The sequence below is a fragment of the Schistocerca gregaria genome, chromosome 3 (genome assembly GCF_023897955.1).
Source record: "Schistocerca gregaria isolate iqSchGreg1 chromosome 3, iqSchGreg1.2, whole genome shotgun sequence".
In the NCBI taxonomy this organism is placed as follows: Eukaryota; Metazoa; Arthropoda; class Insecta; order Orthoptera; family Acrididae; genus Schistocerca; species Schistocerca gregaria.
This window is the reverse complement of record NC_064922.1, coordinates 135,485,331-135,498,501: the sequence shown is the minus strand read 5'-3', so window position 1 is coordinate 135,498,501 and position 13,171 is coordinate 135,485,331. Positions and strand designations below refer to the sequence as shown.

The following is a 13,171-nucleotide window of genomic DNA, read 5'->3' as shown; positions in this document are numbered from 1 at the left end:
GTGATAACAACTTTGAAGTGATTCCTCATGCTCCTTACTCACGTGACCTGGCTCCTAGTAGCTTTTGGCTTTTTCCAACAATGAAAGACACTCTCCGTGGCTGCACATTCACCAGCCGTGCTGCTATTACCTCAGCGATTTTCCAGTGGTCAAAACAGACTCCTAAAGAAGCCTTCGCCGCTGCCATGGAATCATTGCGTCAGCGTTGTGAAAAATGTGTACGTTTGCAGGGCGATTACATCGAGAAGTAACACCAGTTTCATCGATTTCGGGTGAGTAGTTAATTAGGAAAAAAATCAGAGGCCTTAAAACTTGAATGCACCTCGTAAGCTCTTCGCTCCTATAGCACCACAGACGTACAGTATAGTTATAACAGCTTCCAGTTCTTCAACATTAATAGTCCAATCATCTGAACCCAATACTTGAAGTGCTTCGGTCTCAGTTCATTTTGCAATGTGTTTCAAAATTTTGTCTTATGATTCATGTTTCGTTTTGCATGCAGAGATGGTCCTGCATGCCTTTGGAAACAGTCTGTTGTCCATATCTGCCAGCTGAACAGTCACCTGTAACTTCCACTTTCCAGGTTGCTCCATATGGTGCTACAATCTCTCTACCTGAAGGAATTTGTACAGAAACCAGATGGCAGTTATAAAAGTCAAGGGGCACGAAAGGGAAGCTGTGGTTGGGAAGGGAGTGAGACAGGGTTGTAGCCTATCCCCGATGTTATTCAATCTGTATATTGAGCAAGCAGTGACGGAAACAAAAGAAAAATTCAGAGTAGGTATTAGAATTCATGGAGAAGAAATAAAAACTTTGAGGTTCGCCGATGACATTGTAATTCTGTCAGAGACAGTAAAGGACTTGGAAAAGCAGTTGGATGGAATGGATAGTGTCTTGAAAGGAGGGTATAAGATGAACATCAACAGAAGCAAAAGGAGGATAATGGAATGTAGTCGAATTAAGTCTGGTGATGCTGAGGGAATTAGATTAGGAAATGAGACACTTAAAGTAGTAAAGGAATTTTGCTATTTGGGGAGCAATATAACTGGTGATGGCCAAAATAGAGAGGATATAAAATGTAGACTGGCAATGGCAAGGGAAGCGTTTCTGAAGAAGAGAAATTTGTTAACATCGACTATAAATTTAAGTGTCAGGAAGTCGTTTCTGAAAGTATTTGTATGGAGTGTAGCCATGTATGGAAGTGAAACATGGACGATAACTAGTTTGGACAAGAAGAGAATAGAAGCTTTCAAAATGTGGTGCTACAGAAGAATGCTGAAGATTAGATGGGTAGATCCTATAACTAATTAGGAGGTATTGAATAGGATTGGGGAGAAGAGAAGATTGTGGGACAACTTGACTAGAAGAAGGGATAGGTTGGTAGGACATGTTCTGAGGCATCAAAGGATCACAAATTTAGTGTTGGAGGGCAGCATGGAGGGTAAAAATCGTAGAGGGAGACCAAGAGATGAATACACTAAGCAGATTCAGAAGGATGTAGGCTGCAGTAGGTACTGGGAGATGATGAAGCTTGCACAGGATTGAGTAGCATGTAGAGCTGCATCAAACCAGCCTCAGGACTGAAGACCACAACAACAACAGATGAAGACTCCAGATTTAGGACCCAAAATCTCATTTAGCACATTTATAATGTCCTCTTATGTTCACAGACGTTTGGCCGCAATAAATTTACACAGTTAGAATGCAGTACTAAAACCACATTTCATGAAACAAAGCACAAGCTGTGCAATACTTGTATACACGGCCAGATGCATTTCCACCTGCTTTCTCTCTCCTCCCCAGCTGGGATTTTGCAATTGTTGACCGAACACCATCTAATGATAAGCATGAAGCTACATGAAAAACCTGATTGTTATAGCAGATGCAGAAGAGGGGTCAGAACTGACACATCTGCAGTTCTAGGTGAATCTTCATATTTTTTTTTGTAAGGTTTCCCCATAAAATATAAAATGAAGTATAATCACTCACTAACTACCTTATTCTATAAAAAGTAACAGAAACTCAGCACTCTACGCAATAATGCATAAGAGTGACAAACAAAAAGAACTGAGAAGTGGGTCGCAAGTGACCCAGCAGCAGTTCTAGTGTTAAGTTGAACAGAGCCACTTTTCATTTTTGAAATTGCTGACACTTCCCCAAGACCTATCCTCCAGACGTTCAATGAGGAACAAAGGCTTTGCAGTCAAAAACTAATCTCTGTCTGGGGGCGAGTATTTCTCACCTTGCCTCTGACCCCTATTTTGGGGCCATACCTCTCCACAACGTAACATATCTTAGTTTCAGAAGAAACTGCTGGGGCCTTGCGGCCACCGAGAAAAATTTAATTTGCTTCATGTGCGAATCTTCCGCCACGGTAACACCCACTCAAAATGGGGGCTCTCCCCATTAGCACCACCCACCCACAGCAACAGTTACCTGTCCAATAAATCATCGCTTGGAGTCCCTGTGACCCAGCCATGATGGGCACACAGTCCATGGATTGCATGGGAAGTTTCCAGTTCCGGCACCAACTGTGTGATCCCTGCACGGTCAGCGGCCTACAACCAGGCAGGTACGTGGTGAGACAGCATACTACGCTGTTCCTTTACGTTCCACTCAACACAATGTGCTTCACTTTGTTGGCTACTTCACAGCCTATGTCATCTAGATTCTTCCCACAAATATCACATTTTCTAAATTGCACAGGTGGGAACTCTTCATTTCCATAACCTCAACTAAACATTTGATTTTATCACTTGTATGCCCTTTTTAATTAGTTGCCATTAATGAAAACACAAAAAATTGGAAATCATCAACAGCTAGGAACATTGTCAAAAATACTGCATATCTTTTAGTAGAAAAAGAAAATTCTTACATGCATGACAGCTCCCTGTTGGTATCCGATGAAGATGTAGTCAGTGCGAGAGTGTTCAGCATCCTCTGGCAGGAAGTCTGGCTTATCATAGTACTGATGCAGTACGTCCAGAACTTCTGGATGACAGTTACTCCTGAAATAAAATTTATCACATTTTTATTCCTCCACATTAATTTGATAGCAATTTGGGAAGACATGAATATTTAATCCAAGGAGGTGTTATGCATGCAGAGCACTATCTGCTCTACATTCATATTTACAGGGGCAGGTTAGTGCTTTGGTTATTTGCCAGTAAAGTAAATTCTATATTCAGTCCACTACTTCAAGTTACTCTCATCAGTTGCTGTTAATCTATAGTACATTTTGAACAATTATATGTGTCATGTAAAATGAGATATAATTAACATTGTTTTCTACTGTGCAGTACTTATATTGATTACAAGAAGCCCCCAAGCATTTTGATTATTTACAAAACAAGTGGATAAAAATATGCACTTAATTTAATATTGAGTTTCTGAAGATTTTTTAATTTCTCATCTTCTCTGTGGGCAAACTGTCAAGAATATTATTTTGCATCCAAATTAGGGTTGCAAAGCAGTGCACATGAATATTATTTGTAGTTTGTTGTGTATACCACATTTAACATCAAATCAAAGCTACCTTAGGTACTAATCTACAGATACTTTTTGCTACTGTGAAACACAAGGAGTGACCATATCTTAAGAATAAGCTAAACATCTACAGCCTAAACATGTGCATTTGTTGTCTTACCTGCTGTCACAGTGCTTTTGAATAATGATAATGCACATGACTGCTTACAGATGTTCAGATTCACCAGCCAAGCAATGAGAATTTGATTTTGTTTAGTGGTGAGCTATGTAATTCTGTCAATATCTTTGTCCTTTTTTGGCCATAGGGTTAAATTTACCAAGTGAAGTGATGCAGTGGTTAAGTCCAGGAAGACTATTTCATAGGAGCTGGGTTTAAATTCACAGATCTCCCAGCCAGATAGATTTCTCATTGTTATGTATGGTAACATGAGGTGAACATCACCAGTGTTCATTAGGAAGACAATGAGGCATTACCTTTACCACTATCTTTTTATGATTAGATTAGATTAATACTTGTTCCATAGATCATGAATGCGACACTTCATAATGATGTGGAACATGTCAGGTTAATGAAAGATTTCTGTACAAGATATTACATTACACAAAATATTGCATGACACTAATGTTTAAGTTAGTTTTTTTCCCTCCCTTAATTTATATCTAAAAATTCAGGCAATGAGTAGAAGGAGTTGTCATCTAGAAATTCTTTTAATTTGTTTTTAAATGTTGGTTGACTGTCTGTCAGGCTTTTGACCTGTTTGGTAGGTGACCAAAGACTTTTCTGGCAGCATAATTTACCCCTTTCTGTGCCAAAGTCAGTTCAGTGTGAACACAACATGGGAAGTTCTGGAAGGTACTGTGTGGAAGTAACGTGTTTCTTCCCTTATTTCAGAATTTTAACAGTTAGTCTATGTGTAAAGCACAGTTTATTTACTTATCATGTAACCCACTGGAGATAGATGAGGTGGTTTTTTTTTCAGAAATTTCTTTCTTATTGAACACCCAAACCAATAACAAATATTTTCAGTCAACCCCTGCCCTCGTCGTAACGATACCAAACAGACAACCTACGCCCAAGAATTGGCCAGACAGTGGTTATGTGGGAATGAATCATACACTCCTGGAAATTGAAATAAGAACACCGTGAATTCATTGTCCCAGGAAGGGGAAACTTTATTGACAGATTCCTGGGGTCAGATACATCACATGATCACACTGACAGAACGACAGGCACATAGACACAGGCAACAGAGCATGCATAATGTCAGCACTAGTACAGTGTATATCCACCTTTCGCAGCAATGCAGGCTGCTATTCTCCCATGGAGACGATCGTAGAGATGCTGGATGTAGTCCTGTGGAACGGCTTGCCATGCCATTTCCACCTGGCGCCTCAGTTGGACCAGCGTTCGTGCTGGACGTGCAGACCGCGTGAGACGACGCTTCATCCAGTCCCAAACATGCTCAATGGGGGACAGATCCGAAGATCTTGCTGGCCAGGGTAGTTGACTTACACCTTCTAGAGCACGTTGAGTGGCACGGGATACAAGCGGACGTGCATTGTCCTGTTGGAACAGCAAGTTCCCTTGCCGGTCTAGGAATGGTAGAACGATGGGTTCGATGACGGTTTGGATGTACCGTGTACTATTCAGTGTCCCCTCGACGATCACCAGAGGTATACGGCCAGTATAGGAGATCGCTCCCCACACAATGATGCCGGGTGTTGGCCCTGTGTGACTCGGTCGTATGCAGTCCTGATTGTGGCGCTCACCTGCACGGCGCCAAACACGCGTACGACCATCATTGGCACCAAGGCAGAAGCGACTCTCATCGCTGAAGACGACACGTCTCCATTCGTCCCTCCATTCACGCCTGTCGCGACACCACTGGAGGCGGGCTGCACGATGTTGGGGCGTGAGCGGAAGACGGCCTAACGGTGTGCGGGACCGTATCCCAGCTTCATGGAGACGGTTGTGAATGGTCCTCGCCGATACCCCAGGAGCAACAGTGTCCCTAATTTGCTGGGAAGTGGCGGTGCGGTCCCCTACGTCATTGCGTAGGATCCTACGGTCTTGGCGTGCATCCGTGCGTCGCTGCGGTCCGGTCCCAGGTCGACGGGCACGTGCACCTTCCGCCGACCACTGGCGACAACATCGATGTACTGTGGAGACCTCACGCCCCACGTGTTGAGCAGTTCGGCGGTACGTCCACCCGGCCTCCCGCATGCCCACTATACGCCCTCGCTCAAAGTCTGTCAACTGCACATACGGTTCACGTCCACGCTGTCACGGGATGCTACCAGTGTTACAGACTACGATGGAGCTCTGTATGCCATGGCAAACTGTCTGACACTGACGGCGGCGGTGCACAAATGCTGCGTAGCTAGCGCCATTCGACGGCCAACACCGCGGTTCCTGGTGTGTCCGCTGTGCCGTGCGTGTGATCATTGCTTGTACAGCCGTCTCGCAGTGTCCGGAGCAAGTATGGTGGGTCTGACACACCGGTGTCAATGTGTTCTTTTTTTCATTTCCAGGAGTGTATTTCCTTATAGGTCTTCCACAGAATTTCAGCATGGTGCCGGTCTCTGCTACAATGAGTCATGTAATCATGCTACTTTACAACATTCCAGAAGAAGGCTTTTATTTTAATTTTTTAAAATAAGATTTCTTGAAGCCTTCAGCTGCCATTCTCTTTATTTCCTGTATGATTCTACAATTTTGGCCTTAGGCCATTTTTAAGTACTTTATGGATGATTTTTTAGTAGCAGATCATGTCATATACATTGTTGCTAATATGACATCATGTTAAGCTCATAAAATATTCAAGGTGTTCACACTATTTTAGGAGCACGTTACTACGCAGTTAAGCAATACTGGCTCTGTCTATGTGCACTGCAATACCCTTGGCTAATTCTCAGTTGTTAATTGGAGATCTTTGATTTTGTAATTATTTGATTTCCCAGTGAACAAATACATTGTCATTACCAGTTGCAGTCAGTTTTCATTTGTACATTATGTGATCAAAAGTACCCAGACACCCCCAAAAACATATGTTTTTCATATTAGGTGCATTGTGCCGCCACCTACTACCAGGTACTCCATATCAGTGACAGCAGAAGGTTCATCAAACCACCTTCCAAATTATTTATAATTCCAGTCTCGTATAGTGCACAGAAAGAACAAACACTTATATTTTTTCTTACAAGCTCTGATTTCCCTTACTTTATCATGGTGATCATTTCTCCCTATGTAGGCCGGTGTCTACAAAATATTTTTGGATTTGGAGGAGGAAGTTGGTGATTGGAATCTCGTGAGAAGATTCCACCACAACGAAAAACGCCTTTCTTTTAATGATGTCCACTCCAAATCCTGTACCATTTCAGTGGCATTATCTCCCCTATTTTGGGATAATACAAGATGCACTGCCTTTCTTTGAACTTTTTCAATGTACTCTATCAATTCTATCTGGTATGGATCCCACACTGCCCAGCAGTATTCTGAAAGAGGATGGACAAGCATAGTGTAGGCAGTCTACTTTCACTTTAAAACTGGCTTATTTCCTTTGTCTGACTAAAATGAGTAGCTTTTTTCCTACGTGGTTAGGAGTAATTTTAGTAAAAAATATAGAAACTGGCCACATGGAAAATGCTGTGGTGACTCAGTAAAGCTAAAGGTTTTTGTAATATGCACATAAATGCAAAAAGAGGAGCTACATTATAGAATAGAAGACCCAACACTCATATGATATTGTGTCAACACAGGCAAGCTGAATTCCAATGTGAATGTGTTGTTAAGAATAATTAGGTCCAGAGTAGCACAAGAGGAAGTACAGAGTCTCATGTATAAATAATTATAGGAGAAGAAGAACAAAATGCCAAGGGCAAAGAAATTATTGCGAAGGAAAAGAGACAGATCATGAAGCAGGTGTATGGCCATCAGTTAGGTGTACACCAAGAGATCCACAGAACGTTGGATTGCATGCAGAAGTTTAATATATGGAAAGTTATGAAAAAAAAACTTCGAAGAATATATCAGAAATGCGATGTGTCAGGGGAACAACCTCACAAAAAGTGAAACCAAGATGTCATTTGCAATTACAGACACAGTAAATAAAGTATTTCAGAAATGTAATATATGGATATAGTTGGCCCACTAGGTATCCCAGTAGTGATGACATCAACTGACGAGTTCAATATAAATAAGTTCAATCGGATAATAAGAACACTATACATGTCTATTGTTTGTGTCTCGTATCTCGTCTTTGTCTTATGTACTGTTTATTCACTATGTTAACACATGTGTTTTGAGTTGTGTAATTATTTATGTTAATGAAGTGGTTACAATTTGTGGCAACAGTACAAATATCTTATCCTGCCAAGTCACCTTCATGGACAAATACACGGATATGTCCTGACATTTGAAGATGATTTAATCAAGTTTATGGTAGTGATACCAAACAAATGTTAAGATGCCGAGAGAGTGGCACAAAATTTTGTGGACGAGATTGTACGGAGATGTTGGATTCCTTCAATGTCACTAACCAACCAAGGGTTGAACTGTTTGAGTGAAGTATTTAAGTATGTAAACTATTACAATTGAAGAAGATACAGGAGACAGTTTTTCATCCACAGACAAACTGAGCACTAGAAAGGACTCACAGGACATTGGTAGGGTATCTGACACACTTTATAAATGAGGACCATAGCAACTGGGATTATTGGGTAGCATACAATACTTTTGTGTTCAGTGCTGCACCGTATAGTAGTACTGGATACAATCCAATTGAACTTATGTTCAGGAGAACGGTGGCCATACCAGGAGTTTTACAGAAAGACAGTTACAACAGTTGGATAAAACTATGATGAATGCAAAACAAACTCAGAATGTGGATGCAAGAACCTCCCCAAGTAGTGTGCGAGAAAATTAAAGGGGCAACTGAATTAAGTGAGGTATTTCAATAGGGTAAAGAATCTGAGATCATGGAAGCTATGTGAGAAAAGCTGTACAGACTGTCAAAGGAGTAAACTTCCACAGTTCAAACAACATTCTCTGGGTTAAATCATACAGAAAATTTAGTTGCCACTAATAAGCAGCAGCTAAAAAATGGGATGAACAAGTCAGAACAATTCTTAGCATACTCCTTGAACACAACAGATGCAGGGCTAAAAAGAAGAGCAGCAATCATTATGAACAATAAACTGATAATTTGTTAAACAAAGTATTTAACTGAATCAAGTACACAGTGTTATCAGCTAGTAAGTAGCATAGTATGTGCTTAAAATCAGATATTAGCATCACAAATTGTGAATCTTGTTCAAATTGACAAATACATGAGGTTAATAGAGGACAGTTTAAGGAATACTTACATAAGGGGGCAACGAAATAAAAACAAGACACAAAAAAGTAAAATGTTCATTATTTTAAAAGCAATTGCCATAACTGTTAATATATTTACCTCACTGTGACACTAGATGGTCAATGCCTTCATGCAAAAATGTTCAGAACCATTATTGTACCCAGGGGGGCACCTCTTCGTGTGACTCAAACAGCGGCAATGAATGTCTTTCTCCAGGGCTCCAAAAAACATGGAAATATCATTGGGAGAGATCAGGACTGTATGGAGAATGTGTAAGGGTTTCCCAACGAAACTTATTCAGCACAGTCGAAACAATAAGGAGGTCTGACCACATTTTTCTTTGACTGCAAGGGCCCACTGCCCACTGACTTTCTGCAACAGGGCGCCACGATTAACGCACAGCGGTATGCGGACACGCTGCAAAAAGTGAAGCGCACCATTTCACAAAGACACCAGGGATGTTGACAAACGGCTTCATTTTATTGGACGCTAATGTGCACTCGCATGCTGTCAACAACACTGCAGAAGTTTCTGCTGGGAGAAGCTCTTACACATCCTTTATACAGTCTCGATCTCTCCCCAAATTTCCATATTGTTGGATCCCTGAAGGTAGAGATTCGTGCCTGTCAATTTGCTTCGGACGAAGAGGTGTATGCTTGGCTACAATCATGGTTTTATAGACAGCCTCCCACATTTTTCCATGAAGGCAATGACTGTCTTATCTGAAGTGTGGTAATATGTTTACAGTTAAGATAAGTATTTTTGAAATAATGAACTGGCCAGTTTTCACCCCCGTCTCGTTTTCATAAAACCTTTGCTGTGTTGCATTGTTTATGTCTAGGACTTTCGAAAGGGGCTAACTGCTCCTGTTATTCGTCTAGAGGTAAAACATGCGATTTCTTCGCTCAGAAACACAAACGACCACAAATTGTGGCTCAAAACACACAGTTTCATGGGTACTTTTATGTAATGTGTCTGAGTAGTGCAAAACATATTAGCAAGATGTCATAGCGTAAAAACTGAAATTAGACACAAATCCTGGATGCAGTATGGCTGTTCAACACCCTCCAAGTACCCTGAGTTCTCTCGCAATGCTGGCATAGACTGCACGAGACATCTACACTCGCACTGTGCAACCATCTGATATCCTGCCCCAATCTCTGGCATTGCCGCCGAGTTGATTCGGTACTGTTTACATGACACGTGCTAATCGCAAAAGGTATCATGAGAGTGAAAAACTTTCATGCGGAAATACAACTTAAAGGTAAAGCTACTGTGAGATACCTCTTCCAGTAAGCATATATATACAGTAACTGTTTGAAATTCAGCATACTTGCTAGTCTGATAGCAATCTTCAACTTTCCTAAGTACCTGAGGAAGGCTTTTGCTCTCACTTCCTACGACGATACATAGGAGCTAGCACAGAAGTAATTGTTCCTCAGTTCCCGTCCGTCAGGAAGAAACGGGGAAACGACACCCTGCTTCAAAAGTGTTTCGGGCTATTATAGTGAGTGCTAGTCGACGCGCTTGTGTGAACATGAGCATCTACCAGTGGCTTGCTACTAGGACTGTGGATAAAATATCGGCAACGTCGTGTGCAGGTATTTTTATTTTATATTACATTTTTTCACAATTTTCGGAAAAGATTTGAAGTTGTTGGACATTATTTTACTTCCACTGTGTTAAGGATTGTAGAGGCTTCTCATGAGGGGTAAGATAGATACTGCCTACAGGAAAAATAAAGAGACCTTTGGAGGTAAGAGAACCACTTTCATTAATATCAAGATCTCAGATGGAAACCCAGTTCTAAGCAAAGGAGGGAAAGCAGAAAGGTGGAAGGAGTATATAGGGGGTCTATACAGGGGCGATGTTCTTGAGGGCTATATTATGGAAATGGAAGAGGAGGTAGATGAAGATGAAATGGGAGATACGATACTGCGTGAAGAGTTTGACAGAGCACTGAAAGACCTGAGTCAAAACAAGGCCCCGGGAGTAGACAACATTCCATTAGAACTACTCACAGCCTTGGGAGATCCAGTCCTGACAAAACTCTACCATCTGGTGAGCAAGATGTATGAGACAGGCGAAATACCCTCATATTTCAAGAAGAATATAATAATCCCAATGCCAAAGAAAGCACGTGTTGATGGATGTGAAAATTACCGAACTATCAGTTTAATAAGTCACATCTGCAAAATACTAACACGAATTCTTTACAGGCGAATGGAAAAACTGGTAGAAGCCGACCTCAGGAAAGATCAGTTTGGATTCCATAGAAATGTTGGAACACGTGAGGCAATACTGATCCTACGACTTATCTTAGACGAAAGATTAAGGAAAGGCAAACCTATGTTTCTAGCATTTGTAGAGAAAGCTTTTGACAATGTTGACTGGAATACTCTCTTTCAAATTCTGAAGGTGGCAGGGGTAAAATACAGGGAGCAAAAGGCTATTTACAATTTGTACAGAAACCAGATGGCAGTCATAAGAGTCGAGGGACATGAAAGGGAAGTAGTGGTTGGGAAGGGAGTGAGACAGGGTTGTAGCCTTTCCCCGATGTTATTCAGTCTGTATATTGAGCAAGCAGTAAAGGAAACAAAAGAAAAATTCGGACTAGGTATTAGAATTCATGGAGAAGAAATAAAATTTTTGAGGTTTGCCGATTACATTGTAATTCTGTCAGAGACAGCAAAGTACTTGGAATAGCAGTTGAACGGAATGGACAGTGTCTTGGGAGGAGGATAAGATGAACATCAACAAAAGCAAAACGAGGATAATGGAACGTAGTCGAATTAAGTCAGGTGATGCTGCGGGAATTAGATTACGAAACATGGCACTTAAAGTAGTAAAGGAGTTTTGCTTAATAACTGATGATGGTCGAAGTAGAGAGGATATAAAACGTAGACTGGCAATGGCAAGGAAAGCATTTCTGAAGAAGAGAAATTTGTTAACATCGAGTATTGATTCAAGTGTCAGGAAGTCGTTTCTGAAAGTATTTGTATGGGGTGTAGCCATGTATGGAAGTGAAACTTGGAAGATAAATAGTTTAGACAAGAAGGGAATAGAAGCTTTTGAAATGTGGCGCTACAGAAGAAGGACCAACGAACAAGTACAACTTTATGCTGACGACACGGCATACTGGACTTCCGGACCGAACATGACTACCATAAACCAACAAACTTTGACCTACCTAACACGACTGCAAGACTGGATGTGCAAACGGCGTATCAAACCAAACCCTGACAAGACGCAACTCATACTTTTTAAACACAGACATATACACAGTAAGACGAACCAAAACCCTGACGACATCACACTCACGCTGTGGGGAACCAGACTGAACATATCCGACAAAGCCAAATATCTGAACCTAAAAGAACACGTTAAGCAAACCCTCAACAAAGCCCGAAAAAGACAAAACCTCATTAGACTGGTACAAGGCAAATTCAACGGCTGCTGTGACAGAACAGCAATTAACACGTACAAAACATTCGTTAGACCCCTCTTCGAATACGCAGCCGCGCCGCTAGCAGGAATGAATCGGACACAGACAGAACGACTATACCAGACTGAAAGACGTATACTGCGTAGCATACTAAGAGTCCCCCCGAACTGAGGTCTACGAGGAAGCTAGGGTCACACCGCTGCAAACCAGGCTCGCACTACTTAGAGCGCGGTATGGGAGACGCACTCTAACCAGACGGCACGACATGACACACACATTCACAGCCATACCACGCCACAGGAATAAGCCCAAATACAAATACACCTACCCACCACGCACCATCACATACAACACATTACTAACACACCCGCAAACCATTGAGAACCACGAACAAGCAGGCCAAATTAGCATACTAGCGAACGATAAACCCACCCCTCCCCACTTACTGGCATTGGACCCTGACCCAATATAAATATAAGTATCGTAGCAGACACAGGATACTCCCACACCTACTCTGATTAAAGCCACTCTTTCGTCTTCTCACATCATTTATAAATTTACAAATTTAATTTACTTAATGCTTAGACCCTTCCCTGCTTGACACAACAAGCTAAAACAACACAAAACTATCCATATAGAGGCTTGTTTTCATTTCACCATATTATAATGAGCTAATATCTATTTAATTTTCTATCCCCTTATGTATCATTTATGTTAAACAACTCCAAACTCACAATTTTATTTTCATCTATTAATTTATGTTATGTTTTATGTGAACTAGCACCAAATAATCCCATGGTGTTATATTTTATGTTATTTCACGAATTTGTTCGGCATTTTGCTCCCTTACTAAAACACAAAAAAATGTATCATAGACTTAAGTTTA

At 41.2% G+C, this 13,171-nt stretch overlaps 1 protein-coding gene across 1 annotated transcript in view; it reads right to left on the bottom strand.

Moving 5' to 3' along the window:
* Positions 1–13,171, bottom strand: part of LOC126356071 (uncharacterized) — a 169,731-nt gene that overhangs the window by 11,726 nt on the left and 144,834 nt on the right. Inside the window, exon 2 of the mRNA XM_050006774.1 lies at positions 2,876–3,008. Coding sequence (XP_049862731.1) covers positions 2,876–3,008 — 133 coding nt within the window. The remainder of the gene's footprint in view (positions 1–2,875; positions 3,009–13,171) is intronic.